Below are 22,921 nucleotides of genomic sequence, written 5' to 3' on the forward strand. Positions count from 1 at the left end.
GACCAAAAGACATGCAAAAACATAAGGAAGACAAATGCTACAATATTGTTAAACTAACTTTATCTGTGGTGATTCATGTAGAAGTCAGTGAATTGCAACATCATATTATTTAGACTCCAGTAGCAGTTGGAAAATCTCATTTTATAACCACTTAAAAATTTTTGCAAATGGAAAAGATAGGTTAACATGTGAATTGCACTTATAATATAGAAACACTGTGTGCTGGTATTTCTTTTGCAGAAGGTTTAAATAGATTTAAAGGTTTAAATACAATGCATGCATGTTTGTTTTTTTTTATAATTTAATCCATTTTTATACCTCTCTGTTTTTTCTGATTCAGTTACCTTTTATGTAAAGGGCCCCTACTATCTTATCAAACTATGCATTGCTTGAAATACAACAAAGTGCTCAACTGCAGTTATGTGTTTCTTAAACTCTCTGCAGCAGAGAACAGTTTCTTGTAATGGATTTTCACCACTGGAGGTTGAAGGATGGAGGTTTCATCATCCCTCTCTCTTCTGTGATGTTATTCTCAGGAATAAAAACAAATTCAGGCTTCTCTTTAAATTCTTCATTACGTTTTTGGAATTAATTTTCCTTCAGTTCCTTGCTTTCATAATCTCTTCTGTGGTGCAAAACTATTTTTAGTAAATCCATTTTCATTGCAGTTGGCAGCATTTTGAAACTATATCACCCATGAATTTTAGTAGGAGACAGTTAAACTGACATAGATCAGTTTGGAAGTTCCTTCCACGATGCCTACAATTCAGTTGTGGTAATGGGAAAGTTTCAGGAGTTTTGAGGGGAAGGCTGGAAAAGGGTTCAGCTGAGTTTGCATGAGCATCCAAAAGCAGGATGATCTTTCAGTCATAAAAAAACCCACTTGAATCTGCAAAACTTGTCAAGAGTACTTTGAAAGAACGAATTTCAGTATTATATTTCTGGCATGTCCTAAGCACTACCTAGCTCAATATATGTTGAGAGAAGAATACCTCTCGTACTTTTTTGAACATTTCCAGAAACAAGTAGAAGGGAAATGTAAAGGAAAAAAGAAAAATCTCCTGCCATTTTAAAAGGTTCTTTCATTCTGAAAGTGAAGCTAAAAGTCACAGATTTCCCTTATGTTTTCAATATTCTTTATCCCACAGTACTCACGGGAAAACACATAAAGAAACGAGAACCAAATTATTAATAATATACAGTTCTGCAATCTATCCTGTAAGTTAATTAAATTTTAAACAGTAATTTTTAAATTATGTAACTAAATTTGGTCTAAAGCAAGTAAAAAGGAAAAAAATGTTTACCAAGTGAGCAGTAATAAGGACAGTGAGATAGTAAGTCTGGTGTCTTTGTGTAGGAATGTATTGTACAGTAGTTAATTGAAGCTTTGCCATAACCCCTTGAGAAATTGAATTTCCTGCATTACCCAGAACCAAGATACTCCCTGATGACCGTGTGCTTGACCACACTGCCCAAGGTGTGGTAAACTGAGGTTAAACTGATGTTAGTCTGGTAGGCAAGAGAGGAGATACCGGAGACACAGGACTGTGTTTTGCACAGAGCTATCAATTTTGCATTTCTAGCTCCCCCATTTTACAAAACTGGGATGAGGGATCTGCAGGAGAAAGCTGTTTCCTCTTAACATGCGGGACTCTAACACTCAGAGGCAACATGTGAAATGATTTGCATTGCAAAATGTACATCCTATAAAAATCTAACGAGTATTTGTGCACTGCAATGCCAGTTCTTTTCTTTCATTTAGCTATGTGATCAAGCCCAATTAGAAGTGTCTGAGTGGATTTCATTACTCTGCTTGTAAAATTCACAGATTTCCTTTCTGTTCTAATAACACAAAGTAAAAGAATCTTAATTACTGAAGAGAAATTAACAATAAATCAGTTAATAATTCAGGCATTTCTTTTACTTAGAGCTCAAAGTATTGGAAGACAATTGGGAATTGCAGTCTGCTTTGCAAGATATCAGACTGCCAAAAGAAGAAATTAATAAGCTTGAAGTGGATGGTATAAGTAAGAATTACATGTCTTTATTGTACTTTTTATTCTTACCATTTTAATATGTTGCCTGAATTTTATTATAGTAAATATTGTCTTTCTGTAGAACAAAGTTGTTGGCCTGTTGGACTGGGAAGAGGCCTGGTTCTGCCCTGTTCAATAACAGCTGATTTGTCCATGCCTCAGGTTATCTCTCCGTAAAAATGTAGTTAAAATACATTTGTTTCACAGCACACGTTTTTAAAAAATCTTTAATACTATTGGTAAAGAGTTTAAATATCATGTAAAAAACAATATAATATGGTGGTAATAAAATGGGAAATGTAAGATACTGTTCATGTGTTATGCATTATATTGATTTGCTTGCACTGTTCTTTTCAGTAGTGACTTACCAACAGTATCCCATGGTAATAAATCAGTATAAAGTTTCCAAAACTAATATCTGATAATCTTAAAATGGTTATACTTTTCTAGGCATCTGGAAAAACTGAGAACCTAGACTTTTTGTGAAGTAGTAATTTAGCATAGCTAAATTAAAGTGTGGGTTTCTTCAAAGCTGTTCTTCAACAGCTCAATATAAACAGTTAATTGCATCAGTTCTGTGATTCACAGTTTGTACGTTGTGTACTGTGTGCTGATTCATGTTCATATACTGTTACCCCAGACTCTGGATTGTGCCTAGAGGAATCATTTCAACCATTAAGAATCTAATTTTAATTTGTCTTTTCTAGCTTTGTGGTACAAAATGCTTCTACCTCCACAGTTTGATAGATCCAAGAAGTACCCTCTGCTTATTCAGGTGTATGTAACTCTTCCTTTCTTTGAATCTTGTTGTTTCATTAGAAAAAATACTTTTTCTAATTTAACAAACCTGGGACATTTGCAACATTTTATAAAGTAAAAGCAAGACTACTTAGTTCTGTTTCATTTGTTGTGGTTTTTTCAATGTATTTCTGGAATAGAAATTCATCCCAATGGAGATCGATAAGGATTTTAATGTTAGTCTTAGCATGGTAAGGATTACTTTCTCAGAGAAAGAGAAAGGCTAAAACCATGTGGGTTATTCCTTGTAGATATTAGCTCTGTTGCTTCTTCTGTTTATCAGGAGGTAGTCTGAAGTAGTATTGATTTCAGCTTTGCTTGTGTGAAAAATACAAGAGCCTGCTTCATTTTTTAAGATGAAAAGAAAACTAATCCGTGTGGACTTGCTTGTTAAGAGCACTTGACATAATTTATTGCAGGCAGAAAAGCAATAAAAATTGCAGTGGTGAAAAAAGAAAAAATATGGAGAAAGGAGAGCTGAGTGGGTGTAATAAACAATTACATCATTTTTTATTTTATAACCAGTGATGATCCGAAGGTCTGAGAATGCTAAGTATGTTTGAAGTTTAGAGTAGAAAAGTCCTGTCCTTGAGGTCAAATGTGTAATTTGCATTAGGCCTTTCTCATGAGGAGTGTCTCCGTTTGCTCAGCTATGGTGGGATGTGTTCTGCCCTCCCTTCCAACAGCACATGATATTCCCTACTGAAACAAATAAGGTCTGGGGATAGCCAAAAAGTGTAAGGAGCTGTATTTCTTAATCTTGCTTTTTTTTGGCATTACTGACTGCATGTGGAAATCAAATGCAAAAAAAGCAGAAAAGCACCAAAAAAGGATGTTACTCCTAAGGAATTTGGAGAGAGCAAAGAATTGAATCTTTCAGGGATGGCTTTTCCAAGGATTCCCCTTAGGACAAGCAGCTGAAACTGCACCATTTAGTCTGAGCTGAAACTAATTATTTCCCTTACGGATAAGACCTAAATGATTAAAATGGATGTTAGATAGCAAAATCTCATAACTACTTGAAAATAGTAGTAGAACTGTTTGTCTACTGAGCTCTCTGAACCACAGTCATGTAGCAAAATACATGTGGAGGAAATGTTATCAGTGCCAATAGCTATTGTGCAGTATCCAATAACCATTTATAAATTTGTGATTTGAAAATGTGTGAATTTTCACCCTCAGGTATGGAGGACCTTGCACTCAGAATGTAAAGGCAACCTTTAGCATTAGCTGGATAACCTATCTTGCAAGCAAAGAGGGAATTATTGTTGCTCTGGTGGATGGCAGAGGGACAGCTTATCAAGGTGACAAGATTTTGCATGCAGTATATCGAAGACTCGGAGTCTATGAAGTTGAGGACCAAATCTCAGCAGTTAAGTAAGTAGATTTTCTCCCTATATAGCTGTTGTATTTGCATACCAAGAAGTAGTAAGGTGAAAGAAATATTGAATTCTCAGCCTTTCTTCTGAATACTAGAGGTCTCCAGGATGTAAGCCAAAAACACTTGCAAAAAGAAAATATTAGTGTTTGCTTGATGTCAGTGAGGTTTTGTCTGGTCCACATTTGGACCTCACCACTTGCATTGCATAAGAGAATCATCAGAGGCTTCACTCCTAAGCCTAAAGAAATACAATTGTCAGTGGTGCAAGTTAAGCCAATTATCCATTTTTCTGAAGTTATTTCCTGTAGGGCAAGCCTGTCTCGGTGACCATAGAGATTAGCCAGAGATCCATAGGGATTTACCTCACTGATTAGCTAAAGGTCAAATGAGAATTCTGTAGTGAAACTGAAACTGACACAAATGTTCTGCAGGTCAATTAGTCACAAATTTGCATTCTGTGCTGTTGTAGGATAGTTAAGCACCGAAGGTACCTGAGGTCCCTTGATAAGTGTTCCCCAACAGCTGCTCCTTTGCATGAAAACACTTGAAAGTATTCCAGGGGAAACTGATTCCCTATGCAGAGATTTTTGGGAGAAAGTGAAAGATAAGGATTGCAAAGAAAGATTGTCTTGTTAATTTTACAGATGCAGTAGCACTGCTAAAGTGAGCATTTAAAGGGTTAGTTTGAACCCCACAGAGATGACTGCAAGGCAGGAATTTAGCCTAGCCTTTGGTAGGGAATTTGGCCCATCAGAGATAGATTGGATAGATTTCAGAGATATTAGAGATAGATGGATGGATGGATGGATGGATGGATGGATGGATGGATGGATGGATAGATTTCCAGGTACAACAGTAAATACCCTATTTCCTCCAGACTCCACGAAGATACTCAAATATCTTAGCTGAAAATTGGATGTAGCAACCCAGGTTTTCACAGCTTTCTCTGCTTGTTTGAGAGCGCTGCCTGTACTTACAAGTGTGTGTGGGAAGGATATCTGTTCCTTCCTCTTTCTGCTTTGTGATAATTCATTTCTTCCTCAATGTTATAAGTATAAATGCACCATTATCCTTTTCAGTGGTAAGTGAAACAGAATAAGTGTATATCATGTCAAGTTTTTCTATTATTCTATTATTTTATTTTCTATCTTGAAAATTTTAGGAGGAGTGGTATACTTCAAAATATAAGAATGCTTCTATACTATTCTGAATCATTGCTCAGACATAGAATATCAGAGGGAACCTAAACTGATTCTGCAGTTGCAAAATCTGCTGAGACAGGCCATGAAAAAGTGACCTCAGACTTCACACTTCCCAGTTTTCTGTCAGCACCTAGACTAAATTTTTATTCAGTTAAATGTAGTGCATTCCATCCTCCTGATCTAACACATGGATTAAGATGCATGATTTTTAGAGAGCCTCTATACTCTGGTGGGAAGTTCTTGGAGGGGCTTTTACTGTAGGTGGAGCCCCAGGGATTACACAATAATATAACAAAACTAAATAATTTTTTGGCTTTTCTAACTCTGTCCCACCCAGATAGTATCCCACGTTTTGGGTGTTGTCAATCACTTGCCCTTGTCCTGGTAAATAAGGCTACTGTGTTTCTCATGTGTATCAAACCTACTGTGTTTATCTGTCACTCTCAATCCTTTTGCCTCATCCTTTCTTTGCTGCTGCTAATATTTCCTTAGAAATACAGTCTCCACACTCTGATTCAGAGTATTTGTAGGACACATAATATTTATGGTTCTCTTTGACCTGTTTGACTCTTGAGAGCATAAGAAGTTTTGCACCTTTTATACATTTCAAACTTATTACCTACTTGGAGCATTAGTAGATGATTCCTTCATTATTATTTTTTATTAAAGTGGCCATAAGAGCTTTTTACTTTTCAGGCATTAAAAAAAAAAAAACACTTATTTCTGCAGGGAATCCCTAATCTCCTCAGAAGTCAATACTGTTCCTGTTAAGAAATGAAGGTATTAACTCACTGTGACATCAGTATGTAGTGTATCTTGCACGATAAAGTCTGAATGCTAATGGTAATCCTGCACCACTGGCACTAAAGCAATGAAAATTATCCTCATCCAGTGGAATAAAAATTATTATTATGTGAAAGCATTGATTTCAGTATTTTCTTTCAGGAAAAATTCTTCCACTTCCCTTTCAACACCTATTGATTGAATTGTTGATGCTTTGTAGAAATCAGGCATGCTATGTTGATTGTCAGTTTGCTCAAATTGGTGGGATGTGTGGAAAAAAAAGTGCAAGAAAAACTATTTTTTGCTAATTTGTTATTGTACTAGCAATTTTTTGTAATAATGCATTTATTTCTGTGATTTTATTTTCCACAGAAAATTTATAGAAATGGGCTTTATTGATGAGAAACGAATAGCAATATGGGGCTGGGTAAGTATTTGGAGTTTTTAGATCTATCTTTAATAATCTTGCAGTATAATTTTTTTTACTATTATTATTACTATTATTCCTGGTTCTGTCTTAGGTATATATAAAATCTCTTCTGCAAATGTATGATGGTATTGCCAAAGGGGTGGTTCCTGCTGGTACTTATATACATGTAATTGCAACAGTTCAAGCCCCCAAAAATGAACCTTTGGCAGCTCAAGAGGGAATTTTGAAAAGCTCATGTCTAATACATTGTTTGGACTGGAAGTCAAGCCAAATGAAGACATTTTATTTGGCTTTAGTTTTAACTTAGGGACTTACTGCCAAAATTCAAGTATTGTCCTTTCTGATCTGAGTTTAAAATAGTGAGAAAAGTCCTATGACTATCTCTCATCAGAAAATGTGACCCCTGCATCATCCTGACTCACTGTGTACTTGGCTGGCTTTACAGTGGTCATCAGGGAGGAATCTGGATCTGAGGGCTTTACAACATTGACAGCTTCACCAAGACATGGAAAAATTGGGAAGTATGGGAGTCATTCCAAATTATTAGCCAGTCTATTTTTCATGATTGCTTTTATCATGTATTTCTCTTTGTAATGCTCCCAGAACCTTTAATAGCCAGATACATTGCCTCATCTTAGACAGCACATAAGCAGAGTTGCTAAAAATCTTTCTATGAAGCATCTACCAACCAATATTTAAGTTACTTTGGTACAATTACTATTGTAACACTAGAATAAAATGGGTATCATATGGTGAAATTGAACGACACAGATGCTTAGAAGTGAATAATTCTAAAGTGACATTAGGTAATTTAAGGTCTCAAGAAAATATTTTCTTTTTTAAGTCACATCATATTTTCTTTCACCACAGTGTTTCCAGAACCAACTAAGAGCTTGGACACATTGTATTCCAGGAGTGGATATAATATTAAAATAAAGGCACTACTGCCAAACCTATCAACCTTTTTTTCCAATTTATTTCCAATTTATTATACCATTTCCTAGTCTGTAAGCTTTGAAAGGAGTTGAAAGCTGTTTCCTTATTTGTAGGCTGCAGATTGGTGAGTGTGCATGAACTCGTGCTTTCAGACTCAACAAACTCTTCAAGATGGCAAAAGCTCTTAAATAACTATTAAAGTAATTTGGCTTGTGAACTCTCTCAGCCTGTTACACTGAACATATATATCTGCCCAATCCTAATCCCTTACTTTTTAGCCTTGTGGACTGATTTTTTGAAAGATCAAATGAGCAAATCAGATGATTTGGAAAAATTCTACCAGTAGTGTTTCTACCACTATATCCCTTACTATCATTACAAGCTGGAAAGTCAAGAGGATGGACTGAGTTAACTTCTGTACAAAAAAAAAAAAAAAAAAACTGCTTATTTCCCTTAGTTTTTCATATACTACTGAAGTAATCTTCAGAATTTTTCATGACACGCCATACTTTTATCCCTTCCTCCATTCCAAAGTAAACAGAAACCCATTATTTTGCAAAGACCTTATATGAGTTTTTCCAACCTCAGTTCCACATCCTGTGGAGAGCCAAACCAAAGGCTTTTTATTTACATTATTTTCATGTCTCAGCAACTAGCCCCATTCAGTTTCCCAGATCTATTCTTTATCCAGGTTTACTTACTGCTTTATCCTTCTTATGGCCGGGAACTTATTCTTCCTTTCTGGGTCCCAGTTTAAGGAATCAGGCCAGAAAATACCAGGGACCGTGGCTGGCAGCCATAGGGAGGAATTGCTCCATCCTGAAGTAATGAGTATATTAGTACTGATGACTGGGTCAGTTCAGCATGCTGGTCTTTAGCAAAACCTAGGTAGTTTGTTAAGGGAGGGAAAAAAAACTCTAACTTTTCTTGGAAGTGCACCTTGAAAGGATTAGAGGCAATGAAAACAAGCTACCAGAAGGAAAGTTTCTGTTTGGTTTTAGGGGAAAAAAATATGACAAAATTGATCATTGTTAAAGCAGATAGAGTGGAGAGGATGTGCACTATGGATGAGACTGCAATCAGTGTCATTTCTGTCTGAAGTTAGCCCTGTTTTGAGCTATAGGCTGCATTAGATTACCATGAAGGATGCTACAAAATTCAATTTCTCTGTGACTGTAAGTGGTAATGAAAACAGTGATAAACATTGAAGAAGCAGCAAAAAAAGAGAAATTATTTTATTAATTTGTCTAATCTGTCTCACAAAAAATTACATCAGATCCATTTGATATCAATAAATTAATTTCAAAAAACCCTCAACCCTTTGTTATTTTGTCCTCCATGCATGCAAAGCAAATTAGTTCATTTGGAATTAGTTTATATGAGTTTGATTCAGAAAACAGAATGATACTTCACCAGTAATTTTAAACCGTCTGTGATTTCCTCCTAGTCCTATGGTGGCTATGTAACTTCTTTGGCACTTGGATCTGGCAGTGGAGTATTTAAATGTGGAATGGCTGTGGCTCCTGTTTCCAGCTGGGAATATTACGGTATGGAAACTTGTCATAAATACTGACTTGGAAAGCAAGATGTAGCATTTAATGACTTCTTAAATTAAATCATTGCAGGAGACTGGCAATTTGAAACATAAAGACATTCAAATTACCTAGATTTAAAACTTTTAAGACCTTAAGTTTAATGTTTTTCTTGCTGAAAATAACTGAGAGCAACTGGCAGTTTGGAACTGATTTTGTCACAAAGAAGGTATGTCTGGATAATTCCATATGCACTTCTAAAACAGTAAGTGCATAAAGCCCTCTCAATAAACTGCTATTAAGGAGTGATCTGCCTTAAAGTCCTATTAAAGCATTATCACTGAATTCGGAAACAGCTGAACTGATTTATCTGCCAGCAACAGAATCATAGTACATTTCAACTTCTGAAACCACAGATGACCTGTGTCAGAAATCAGTATTTCTGATGCCTCCAAAGTTGTTTCCAAAAAGCTGTGGAAAAAGTGAAAGACTATTGTGTTCAATATAATATTTTTTAATTTAATACTTTTCCCTCTAAATGTTTCTCAGCCATGCCTGTATTGTTGTACAATATGTACAACACATATTCTTATTTATATTTATGGAATTAGCTTCAAACTGTTGAGAGGAAACAACACTGGGTGTATATTCCCAAGGCCTTCCTGTGTGAATAAAGCAGGAACATACTCATACTTGCCGACCTGTTAAGCTTTTGGCATGGTGTTAAGGAACCTTAGTGTAAAAAAAAATCATGGCATGAATATTTTCAATGAGTAAAATGTAGCACTTTGAACACATTTACTTAGCATATGGTCGTTTTCTAAGAAGTCTTGGTTATGAGAAAAATTTTTGGTTAAATGGAAAAGATTCCTTCCCTGACTGCTAGCACAGACATTCCTTGTATTTATGGTGTTTTGCAAACAAAGGGGAAAATATTTGTATGACACAGGAAGCATAGTCTTCATGTTTTCGCTGGCATCAAGATTTTTTTAAGGCATTTTTACTCATGATCACAAAATTATTTCTAGAATGCAGGCATAAAGCACTGCTTTCACAAAAGTCCCTTAATAAAAGACATGCTATAAAAATTTGTCTCGGCATCAAAATTCAAATGAATTTTTTAAGTTTAAGCAGATTAGACCTGCACCATTGCAATCTCTACATCAGCTGAATTTTCAGGTGGCAATTAAAGAATCTTGCTGAAAACACACTGTAAAATCCAAACAGGCAAATGTACCTCCACTAAGGAAGGAAGGAAACAAAAGCAAGTCATGAGTCATAAGTTTTGGCAAACACATCAAGTTAGCATTAGGGTGAACTGTGTTAGGGGTAAAACTGCAGGATGTTACCTCCTTGAGGCTCCGAGCAGTATCAGTATGTCACAGGATGTACTGGCCCCTAGAGCTTCTAAATTCTGTCCAACCCTCTTTTAGATGCACAGATGAGATTCTGGGCCATATTCTTTCATCAGAAGCTGTCCCACCCTCCTCCATTCTGAGTCAGAGCTGAACAGTTATAAGATAGAAAGGAAGGTTCCATTCAGGGACAATGTATAGTTAAAAGCATTATATCTGTGACTGTTTCATTAAAAATTATTTAAATTCATCTGCTTTTCCTTCCTCAATAATTGACAAGCTGAATCTTCCACTTAGTCATTATAATGCAATTCTGCTGACCTTTGTGGACTTGTTGTAGCTATACTGGTAAAAGAGGGTGGAAAAATTGGCTCAGAATACTGTAGAAATGCCAGCCATTCAGAAAGAGTCTATTTTATTGAAAACTTAAGCCCAATATGGTTGTTTGACACTGTGTTGACAACAGATATTGCACATTTTCTGTTTTCATGGAATGATAAAGGATTTTGATAAAAGATAGGCTACTTAATTTTTTTTGGTACTTACATTGCAAATTCTCTTCAGAAGCCTTGCTTGGCTGATGTGGGAGACATAGTACATGTCTTTAGCTCTCAGAGGTAGCACATGTAAATGATACATAAGCTAACATCAGTATATTGATTTATTTTCTTTTCCTGGGAGGATTCTCATTTCTATTTTTTAGCAAAGTTTTTTTGATACAGTGTATTAAACTGAACAAGATAGACAATCCCAATTCCTTAATGATTACAATGGCCATCACCTCTCTTTTGAGAGGAAAAGATGACAACTCTTCTTTGTCAGAAGGCCCTGACTTCCTTAAATAAGTAAAGTCCTTGTAATTCTGCAGCTTGACTGCTCAATATGTGTCAGTTCCTCCTTCAAGGCAAGGTCATAAAGAAAGTAATCTTCTGGTAGTAGCAGCTGCTGTGTCAGTTTTCCATAAATTTTCATAACAGCTCCTAGTTAAAGTACAAATACCAAGGCAGCTCAAAGAGAGATGTTTGCATTGATTTCTTGGTGATGGATACTGTTCAGTTATTCACATTTATTTTGTCAAATCTGTTACCACTCTTTGTTGCAGTTAGAAAAAGAAATTGAACAGAGACCTGGAAAGCAATGGGCCACCTTTTCATTCATGCCTGCATCTTTTCCTGCTCTCTCTAGTTGCTGCATATATGCATTCAATAGGAAAATGACAACATGCATATCCATATTTACTGTAAATACACATACAAATCCTCAGCTCCTCTTTTTAAGGTGTCAGAATTAGTCTGTGTCATCTTTCCACCATGCACCCATATTGGCCCATTGCCTTATTCAGCTGGCTTCTGGAGTTCAACCCAACCGCATAAAGCCATATAAATTAACTGCCTTTATCCCCAAAATCTAGATGAGTATAAAACCACTATTTCTGCAAAGATGGTTTGGAGAACAGTAAATAATTAGCCTTCATAGCTGACTTTTAAAATATGTGAAAATTTGATGTGTTATGAGGAAGCCAAGAACAGACACAGTTAAACATCATTTAATTTCCTATGTGTCACTGAAGCCACAAAATATCTGCACTTTCTTTACCTGTAGCTTTTTTCTTCTTTAATTTCAGCATCAATCTACACAGAACGATTTATGGGTCTTCCTATAAAGTCCGATAATCTTGAGCACTATAAGGTGAGAATTCCGTTTCTGTGCCGTTCTGCCTTAAATTTGAATAACACTTCTATGGGTAAGTGGAACTGTGATGAAAGAAAGTGGCCCACCAGCTCTCATGGTACAGTCCTTTTGTAGCAAAGCTACTGCCATGAAATTCTTATCTCCATAATTAATTGTAGGTTCTAATTGTAGGTTTTTAATTTATAAATCCCAAAAAAGCTAAACGGAAGTCCTTATTTTCTTACTTGGACAAATCATACTGTTCTGCCAGTGCTAACCATTAGCCTAGAAAAGAACTGAAGTGAGAGGGATTAAAATGTTGATGTTAGTAAGGTTTTGGTTGGTACTGTTAGCTGAGATATGCAAACTGCTTCATCCAAATTTAACTCTCTGATAATAAGATCATAAGCATACTAAATGATCAGAGCAGCTTCCCCTACCTAGAACAGGTTGCCATTCTTTTTTTCACATTGATAGGAAGTCTAGTTTCCTCTAGCAGCACATACCAGCCCTGGATACAGAGAGGCCTGAGTTAACATCCAAGAACTTAGTGGAAACACTTCTGTTAAAGATTTGGATCGTGTTCTGGTATGTATTTCCATCCCAACTCGAAGAACAGAAACACTCAATACCAAACAGCCCTGGTGGAGCTGTCTGGGTCGCCAGGAATAAGAGCATTCTGGGAATGACATGACTAGTGCTGTTCTTTGTCTGAATTGGTCCATAGAAAGGACGCTAAATATCAAATCTGTTTCTGCTAGTGTAGAGACATTTGTGACAGCACAGAAAGCTACCTGCTGCAAGCCAAGCTTGCACAGGCACCTTCTATGGACAGATATCATCAATACGGTGCAGATTAATATTTTTTCTTCTGCTGGTGCTTTTCAGAACACGTGCAAATGATGTAAAAAAAGCCCAGTATTTATTTATAGGTATTCCTGTCCTGAAGCCAAAGTCACAGATCACAGATGCACAGAATAATTTATTTTGAAAAGACTTCTGAGATCATCAGGTCCAGCCATTAACCTTACACTGCAAAGTGCACCACAAAACCATGTCCCCAAGTGCCACATCTACACATCTTTAAAATACCTTCCCAGGTGGTGACTCAACCACTGCCCTGAGCAGCTTGTTCCAATGCCTGGCAACCATTTCCATGAAGAAATTTTTCCTCATGTCCAGTCTAAACCTCCTCTGGCATAATTTGAGGCCATTCGCTCTTGTCTGGTTGACTGTTGCCTGGGACAAGAGGCCAACCCTCTCCTGGCTAAAAAATACCTTCAGGGAGTCATATAGAATGTAATGATCCCTCCTGAGCCTTCTCTTCTCCAGGCTGAACACCCTCAGCCATTCCTCAGAAGACTCACTCTTCAGACCCTCCCCAGCTCCATTGCCCTTCTCAGGATACGCTCCAGCACCTCAGTGTCTGTCTTGGGCCCAAAACTTTACACAGGATTTGGGGTGCAGCCTCACCAGTGCCCAGTAAGGGGGATGATCACTTCTCTGGTCCTGCTAGCCACACTACTTTTGGTACAGGTAGGATGGCTCTGGCCTTCTTGGCCACCTGGGGATGCACTGGCTTACGGGCAGCTGTTTTCAACCAATACCCACAGGTCCTTTTCTGCCAGAGAGCTTTCCAGCCACCCTTCCACATGGCCCCCAGAGCTGCATAGGGGTGGTTGTGACCCAAGAGCAGGACATGGCGCTTTGCCTTGTTGAATCTCAGACAACTGGCTTTGGGTCATTGATCCAGATCGTTCAGATCCCACTGTAGAGACTGATATGTATATATCTATATATATACACAAATACAGCCTTGTACATGGTTTCTGTTCTCAGATTGATATGAAGTCACTGCTGTCATGTCAGTTCAACCGTTGGATTGTTTTTCTACTAGGTAATGAAAGCCTTTCAGCACTATAAATAAGTGGTTTAAATTAAAGTTGCTGAACTGTTCTTTTTTCCTCTCAACAGAATTCAACTGTGATGGCAAGAGCAAAGAATTTCCAAAATGTAGAGTATCTTCTCATCCATGGAACAGCAGATGGTGAGGTTTGCAAATGGCAGAACAAACACAGAGCCAGAATCACTTTGTTTGAAAAACATTAAGCATCTATCTTTGATTGGGTCAGGACTTAGATCTTTGGTAGATTTCCATATGACCTATCATAAGATGCTTACTCGTTCTTAGTAATGTCAACTGTATCACTTGATAATTAGTGGACACAGCTAAATGCACTATAACTTCATGCTTTGTGGTATTAACATGTTTCAACAGACAATCACTTTTTTTTTTCTTTTTAGATAATGTACATTTTCAGAACTCAGCACAAATTGCAAAAGCTCTGGTTAATGCACAGGTGGATTTCCAGGCAATGGTAAATAATAGACTATTTTTCATTTTGAAAAGTGGTTCATAACTTTTTCAATAAGCTTATCTGACATTTGGCAGTGTTTTTAACTACCCTGTTCAACTGAACATGCTTCAAAATTTGGCAATTGCTAGTGCATTTGTTATCCTTCATAAACAACTTCTCAATTTCTACCCCAAATGATTTTTCTGCTCTTTTTTTTTCCTTGCCCTTTGCATGCTAGCAGGATTTTCCTCTTGTTAAGAATAACTTGGAGGCTTTTAAAATGAGCCAGGGAGAAGAATAAGAATTCAGCCTCCTTATGAGTGCCTTTGATACTGGGTAAAAGAGGAAGGTGAAACAGCTGAGTTCTGGGGCCAAATTGTCACTATTTGTGGTAGAGTCTATCTTGAATTGGACTTGTCTGCCACAGACAAGAAGTGAAACAAGCAAAAAGGGTGTAAGGTATCCAAATATATATCCAGAATCAGCAAAAAAAAGTTCTCTGAAAAACTTTCATGGGATAGCAGGCATAGGCAGAGAGAGAAACACATAGGAAAGAGATTGCTGGATATAAAGGATAAATAAACAGGGGAAATGTAGATCTGATTTGTATGCTAACCTCTGCTTCCAAACCTTTTTCCTCAGGGCTAATAACCAAAGTGTTTTCCTGTTATCAAACATACTGATCTTCTGCCCAAGTCTGGTTTCACAGGGCCATGAACTCCCCAAAAAGGGATAACAGGGGTTTATAGGCCCTTTTGTGTGTTACACATTTTCTGCCTCCTTTGCTGATCTTTAGCAAATCCGGGTTATATCTTAAGTATCTGGAATACTGTATGCAGATGTAATCATTCTGGTTCAGCTACAGTGGAATGGCAGGTATTTCTGAGTTAGCATCATTCATATGTGTGTTTTATTTCCACATCATCACTCACAAGGTTCATTTTGCATAGAACTCAAACAACATTTAGCTGAAATTTTGTTGCTTAGAGCTCAGTAGTTATTCCTAAGCAAGACTCTTACCCTTATTACCCAGGCCATGCAGCAGGCCAAGGGGATTTCATCCCTAACAGCATCTCAAGGCTCTTTTGCCTGACTTGGTACAACTGGCCTCTACGTACTGAGGCAGTAATGCTTACTCTTAAATAACAGAAGGCTTAGAAACTTTTTTTTTTCCAGCAAGAATAAGAAAATATTGGGAACTGATGAAAAAGAAAATTATCAGGTTCCTCATTTTTCTTGACCCATCCACTTTCTTATGTGTAGCAGTAAAATACATTTTTTTGTATTGTTTGACTCTTGCAGAATTGAAAACATGACATAAGGGGTTTATGTTTTGTTTTTACTTTTTCTTTCAGTGGTATACTGATCAGAACCATGGAATTCCAGGCCTTTCCAGCAAACATCTCTACACACATATGACCCACTTCCTCAAACAATGCTTTTCTTTGTCAGAATAAATAGGCTACCCAGAGCATGCTGAGGCATCTGAGACATCTTTGGGAGAATGAAAAGACAGCAGTGCCCAAGTTGTATAGTGTTCAGGTGAATTGATCACAGGAACTTTGAAACTTTAAACTTCATGTTTACATCCACTTTTGATGTTGTATATTAGCAAATGTTACGGTAACAAATGTTTTGACGCATTTGATATCTTTTGACAGAAAAAATAAAATCAGAATGTAAAGGGTCTTGTGCATCTATTGCCAACTTGCTTAAACTTACATTCTGCAGTCTAAGAGTGGTGGTTCATTGCAAATGCACACTGTCAGATTAATATGGTTGCATTTGTTAACTCGAACTGTAAAATGGGATAGGACAAAGGAAGCAGTGCACATACCTAATTAGCATTCTAACAATAACCAGTTTCTCAAAATTGATTTCCATCCTTTTGTAAAGAATCCAAGAAGAGATAGGAACACACAATATTTAACCCTGAAGTTTGGGTACCTATTGACAGTGTTGAATGTGTTCAAATTTTATTCAACTCTTATTTGAAACCTTGATTCTGCAAAACTCTCAGTGTTCAGGTTTAAACAAGAAAGCAGGACACTCATAATAACTATCATATATCAGTGGGTTTTTCACCTATATTCAAAGTATGTGAGCCATATTGACCTGTTTTAATTTCTAATCATCACCTCAGCATTCAAACTGATCTCAGTGTCATTCATCGCAGACTGGAGGGGAAGGATCAAAGGATTGTGCAAGCGTTCTTTGCTTTGTTTCTAGTGCAACAATTGTAGGGAGTCTTTAAAAAATGGTGGAAGCTAAAAATGATTGGAATACTTGTATTCTTTTCATTAGTAATTAAATCAGTCCTGTCACAATATAAGAATATTAACAAGATAATTAGCAAGAGATCCTTTGTAGATTAAACAATTGCTTGGTCATGTGTTTAATTAGTCCCCTGCATAAGAACCATGGTCTTTCTGACACAATCTCTGCTATTAGCTGTTGCGAGTGCAAAATAACCTAAAATAGATTGTGTTGCCTTCCCACAAAGCAAGCTGCTTCATAACTCTCAGTCAGAGACCAGTTGCTGCTTCTTTGTGGAAAAGCAAGGGGTTTCACTTGACTTTCTTGACAAAAACATGGGGTTTGGCCAAAATAATTAAAATGTGGAAGTGATTTGCTATGTAACAGCTTCCTTCGTTTGTTAATGGCAATATCAAATCTGATTTTCCACACATGAGAACATTCCTTAGATACATCTTTATGCAAATGTAGTTGCCAAGCTGTTTGTAATGGTTAAATTATACTTTGATGGGAACTCTTCAGAAAATACTCAATTAGTTCAGGTTTTTTTGGAAACGCTGCCAATTACGTGATGTTAATGAGCTTTTTGTTGGTAATGTAATTAAAATTCAACTGCTATAATGGCTAAAGGAAAAAATTATAGCTGTAAGAAAGTTAAAATTAAGCAAATATAACATGAAGTGGGCCTAATTAGATGTTGATTATATGATCCTATGTGCATTTGCTGCACACAACAGTAGTCTCAGAAATATGGTTATCTTACAAATAAGGAATACAATTCAGTTGAAATAATGAAATTTAACTCTCAAATTGTTATATTGATACAACATCATGGAAATAATTGTAATCTCGTGGTGAAAGAGAGAAAAATTAAGCTCTTATCTGAGATACTTATAGGTTTAAGATACCTGAATATGTCAATGAGAACCTAAGTAATTTCCAAAAAAGCATGGTATCAATCTCACATAAATATCAATATATTAAGGTCACTTTCAATTTCTTCACCTTTATTTTATTTATTCTATTGAAAATCCTCTAAGTTCTGGAAATCTGGGCAGATAGATTGGCCCTTTGTTGGTACTGTAAGTAATAAAATGATGCAATGTGTTGTTCACACCCTACCCACAGGTCTGTTGTCTGAAGCTTTTGGAAGTATTTGAAATAAGGGACATTTCAGGAAAATCAGTTGAATAAAATACAGAAGGTACATCTTTCTCAAGTGGTGTATTAGCTATTTCATTATTAATCTGCCATGAGGTCTGTTTGTTTCCTCAGGCCATCATAGTACACATCTTCCTAACCGTTCACCATCTACTTTGGCTTGTAGGCAGCAGTTGTGGGGATTAAAAAAAAAAAATTAAAAATAAGTGCAGTTGCTGCCAACATTTTTCCTTCATTGTTTTTCATGTTGTTAATTTCTTTGCCTTACACAGTGTTCTTGCCAAAGAATGGGAATATGTCTCCAGTAGAGTTTGACATTTACACTGAATTGCTGAAATAATGTCTAACCTGAAAGCTTTATGATAGAGCAACCATGTGTTTTGATGACCTGGGAGAAAATGTCCTAGGATGCTCTGAGTGTCAAAAAACCCTTTTAAAAATACATCAGCATCAGATTGCTGGATGGCTTGTGCTTATAACAGGTAATATCACAGTCAGTCACTAGAAAGGGTGCAGAGTACTGCAAACCTGCCCTTGTACTCTAACAGAATCACAGAATGCTTGGGGTTGGATGGGAACTTTGGAGGCCTACTTATCTCACTTCCCTGTTCACACAGGCCTACCTACATCCCGTAGCCTAGGACTTTGTCCAGATGGCGTTTGAATAACTAAAAGCCATCTGAAGGCTCTACAGTGTCCCTGGGCCACCACTGCCAGTGCTTGGTCACCCTCATGGTAAAAAAGTGCTTCCTTTTCCTCAGACAGAACTCCCTATGTTTCAGTTTGTGCCTGGTGCTTCTCATTCTGTCCTTGGGCACCACTAAAACAGGTTGGCTCAGTCTTCTTTGGAAGATGTCATCCCTTCAGATATTTGTATACGGTGATGAGATTCTCCCAAGCCTTCTCTTCTCTAGAAAGAGAACATGTTTCGTTCCGCCTTGTCTACAAACACAATCCTTTTTCCTCAGGGTAATGTTACAAGCATTACCTCAGGTAATGTTACAAGCATTACCCCAAGCATTCACTGGACAGGTATTTGCCCCACTACACTTCAGTCAGAGAGAAGAGCCTTAAGAGGCTACAGATTGTAACACATCTTCAGTAGTTCACGGTGAAAGGGCTTGTCCTGAGGTACCAAGGTGAAACTAACAAAGTATGTGAATAAAAATATATATAACTATACTGCAAACACGGAATGTGGTGTGTAAGAGCCAAGACTAGGACACAATTTGAATTAAGCTAGGTTCTTATGACAAGAATGAACATCCTCAAAGTTTTGCTTCCCGCTTTCAAATGTTTTAGAGGATCTGGTTTTCAAAAAATACTGAGCACTTTGTGTTCTTTTCTCATTTGGATAGTGCTCTCACACTTCAGATACTCAAACATACCACTTCAGACAATGAAACACGAGTCTTCAAATACCTGTCATATAAACAAGGTATCCAAGCCTCTGAAGGTAAAATATATTTTTTCTGAATTAGGTAGACAGGCCATTGATAAATAGCCACAAATACAGTTGTTTACAAGTCAGTTTCCACTATGAATTCTTTCTAGCTTTTAAAAATTAAAAATAGAGCTGAAAAGGAAAAATTGCTTTATTCTAGAGGCTGAAGTGTACATAAATTGTAGAAAGTCACTGATCCCACTCCAAACCTGTTCTCATCATTTACCTTATTCATGCTATGTGAGCTGTGCATATGAAAGAACCTGCAATCCTTATACTTCAAACACAGACCTACATGATTTGTTTCACACAGGATTACTGCAGCTGTAAAGAAGAAAAGTCCTGAAGAGAAATTTAGCAGAAAACCAGTCAGGTTCTTGAATATGGTTGCTGTTATACTCATTTTACTCAGATATCAAGTCCAATTCAGACTGCATTCAATACTTCCCAGTTTGCCAGGCAGTTCCAATTACAAGGCACAGCTGTTTAGAACATTTTATAGAGTCATTTGAAGGCTCTATATTTAATATGAATAATTCATAGTATTTGCAAAGAGCATTTGGTATTACTTTCAATTATGAACATTGTCTTCTCAGAATGTAAAACAACTAGTACATATTGGGCCAGCTCTTCTGCTTGCGTAAATTGATGCAGCTCCATTGACTCGCAGTGGAGCGATTCCAACTTCCCTGAGCAGACAGTGTGGGCTGCAGCTCAGCTACAATGGCTGTGGCTGCTGAGGTACAAACCTGTCATCACCCCTGGCAGAGAGCACGGAGCTGGGTGCTGTGGAAAGGCCTGGAGACCCCAAACTCACCATTTCAGAAAGGCATTTGTGCTCCCCAAATGGTGGCGTGGGGTTGTATACACACACAGGCACACACTGTGTGTGTTATGTACAAGCACAGGTTTATGGGTGCAACAAGGTGGGTTTGTTATGTGTGCTTGTGTTTACACATATGTTCCTCCTCTATTGGTTCCTGTTCTCAGGAAGGGAGTGCTCTTTGTCATTACCGTGTAACAAAGATAGCAAAACAAAGGGGGCTGCAGAGCTCAGCCCTCTGAGCTCACAGCTGACAAGGTTAGGAGAGAATGCTTTCTGTATAATATAAGAAAGTAGAGGGTGTGGGCCTGTAGTCATACCCCAAGATACGTACTCCTCCCTTTAGACATGTAATGGATAATAATACAATAGCAATAAATATGTAATGAAGAAATACACAGAAGAATTTGGGGAGGTCACTTTTTTGAAAGCATTTGATGAGGCTTTTTTTACTTTTTACTGTCAAAAGCCAGCAAGTTCCTAATTCATTAAAATGTTCAGCTCTTAACAATTTTAATCAGATGATGGTGCAGGAAACTTTGATAAATTCCAGATACAGTGAACTCAACCACTCCAATTGAATCACGAGAAACATGAAAATTTCCCAAAGGCAGGCCACTTTCAGCTTCTGTCTCTTAGTCTGACTCAAAGTATTGTCTCATTTGAGAATAATGATATAGAGGACAGTGGGGTTGCCTTTGATTTTGCCAAGAGGTACCATCTATTTGGTGTATTTTAAAATGTGAGAGGAACAAATGTGAGCGTATGTGCATGTCTCATACACTTGATATAATATGCTGCTTTTGTTTGGAAACTCTGCTGTGCTCCTGAAATATATACTATAGACTCAGTTATGGCAACTGAGGGTTGCCTGGTCCTTGATGGCCGTTCACTTCTTTCCTGTACATTTTATTTTCTGTGTACAACTTGAAAAACAAGTAACCAGTCACCTTCTAGATGCTAGATGACCTGCTAGATGATACAGCTCTGTGACAACCTGCCCAACCAGGTGCACTGAGGTGCTTTGTTTCTTTTTTATTTTTTTTTCTGAAATCATCCTACCGTAAACAAGGAACTTTATATGACACAAGAAAATAAACTGAGATAAACAAAAAGAGAAAAGCTGTCTGTTTCCTGGCGGAGAGGATACTGACTCGCATTCCGTACTGCCTCTTTGCAGAGTATCTGTAACTCAGCGTGCGGAGCGATGATTGTGGCGATCCCGGCCCAGCGTGTGCGCGTCAGTCCCGGTACAGGAGCCCTGCAAGGGCCCTTTGGTCCCCATCTGCTGCCCTGCCCGGGTACTGCAGGGCGCGCCGCTGGCCGCCGCGGGTCACCCACCCCGAGGACCAGAAATGGAAAAAATAAACCATGAATCTCATAGATTGATTCAATAGCATAGAAAAATTACACTTAGCAAAAGTTAAACTTGATTATGTGGACTGTGCAGTGAGACTTAATGTTTCCCTGAGCCCCTACCATGGTACCACAGCCAGGTATTTAGGATAGAGCACTAGGAAGGATCCAGTAATTTTTGTTTGCCACTCTAATGTGGTTATTAAGTTTATACATTACCTCAGTTGTATCTTATCGGGGATGCCAATCTGGTCAATCAACAGAAAATTACCTCACTGAAGCACATTCTTTGCTGGCTTTGAGGAGCAGTGTTAAGGGAAATAAGGTTTGTTGTAATAAGTATGTGCCTTGTGCCACAAAGCAGACCCTGAGGCACTCCAGACTGGGGCACAGGCTGTCATTAACATTCAATGAGATGTCTGCTGTGATTCCAGAACCTTCCTCCTACCTATCTCCCCTACCTGTTTCAGTCTCTCTGTTGTCACCGCATGGGTGACCATGGCTTTCTTTGGCAATGCTGCTCCACCAGAGCTATGAAATTGTCTCCACTGAACAAGAGTAATTGCATTGAACAGGCACTAGTACACATCTCAAATCTATTTTGTTTAATTTTTTTCCTTGTAGGGAATGGAAATGTGAGCAAATGGTTTATCTTGCATAAATCTATAGGCCACAGTGTGAAACTCAGTGTATAGTGAATGATTGGCATATAGTTCTCAAGTGAGTATGAATTTTCTTACAGTAGCACTTACAAATTTGGAATTTTGCATCTAGGGCTAATCAAAACAATTTTTTTAAATTTCACCTGTGCTCGGCATAGCATAGTGGGTAGCAATCACTGCAATATTTCATATCTCTTCATATTCATTATACTGGCACAAGATTATCTGAAGAATCATTCAAGGGCTTTGGAAAAGTTGTGCTTATTTTTAACAATGAATTAAATTTATAAACTCTGATTTAAAACTGATAAGTGAAAACAATGCTATTGATGTCAATAGAATCAGGGTTCTAACTACTAAATGTGGCAAATCAGAAATTGGAGAAATTGCTGCCTTGATCCCAGGCACCTTTTGCCCACTGTTTGTCATGTTAATGCCCTTCTGTTTGATATTTACTACTTTGGACATTGCTACCTCAGTCCTTCTGCAAATCCATGTTAGCGCTGATGTCATAAAGTAAGCAGAATGGATGTGTGAAATTGCTTGTAAAATTATCAAATGAAATGAATAGCAAATATGATGACTTTTTTTTAAAGTTGAATAAGGAAACTGTCAGCAATGATGCACTCCTGTAATGCTTACTAGAGCTGAACAGTATATATATAAGTCTGTGCAAAAGAGGCAGCTAGGCAGAGCTCAGGATCCTCAAGGCTTGCCATAGTTGCAGAAGAGAGAGTA

The 22,921-nt window shown here is 37.5% G+C and overlaps 1 protein-coding gene across 1 annotated transcript in view; it reads left to right on the plus strand.

Annotated features, from left to right (window-relative positions):
* Positions 1–17,917, plus strand: part of FAP (fibroblast activation protein alpha) — a 38,324-nt gene extending 20,407 nt beyond the window's left edge. Inside the window, exons 18-26 of the mRNA XM_058809919.1 lie at positions 1,929–2,027; positions 2,744–2,813; positions 4,017–4,211; positions 6,573–6,627; positions 9,014–9,113; positions 12,078–12,142; positions 14,099–14,171; positions 14,429–14,502; positions 15,837–17,917. Coding sequence (XP_058665902.1) covers positions 1,929–2,027; positions 2,744–2,813; positions 4,017–4,211; positions 6,573–6,627; positions 9,014–9,113; positions 12,078–12,142; positions 14,099–14,171; positions 14,429–14,502; positions 15,837–15,938 — 833 coding nt within the window. The 3' untranslated portion in view covers positions 15,939–17,917. The remainder of the gene's footprint in view (positions 1–1,928; positions 2,028–2,743; positions 2,814–4,016; positions 4,212–6,572; positions 6,628–9,013; positions 9,114–12,077; positions 12,143–14,098; positions 14,172–14,428; positions 14,503–15,836) is intronic.
* Positions 17,918–22,921: the final 5,004 nt, after the last annotated feature.

Source organism: Ammospiza caudacuta, chromosome 8, assembly GCF_027887145.1.
Source record: "Ammospiza caudacuta isolate bAmmCau1 chromosome 8, bAmmCau1.pri, whole genome shotgun sequence".
NCBI lineage: Eukaryota > Metazoa > Chordata > Aves > Passeriformes > Passerellidae > Ammospiza > Ammospiza caudacuta.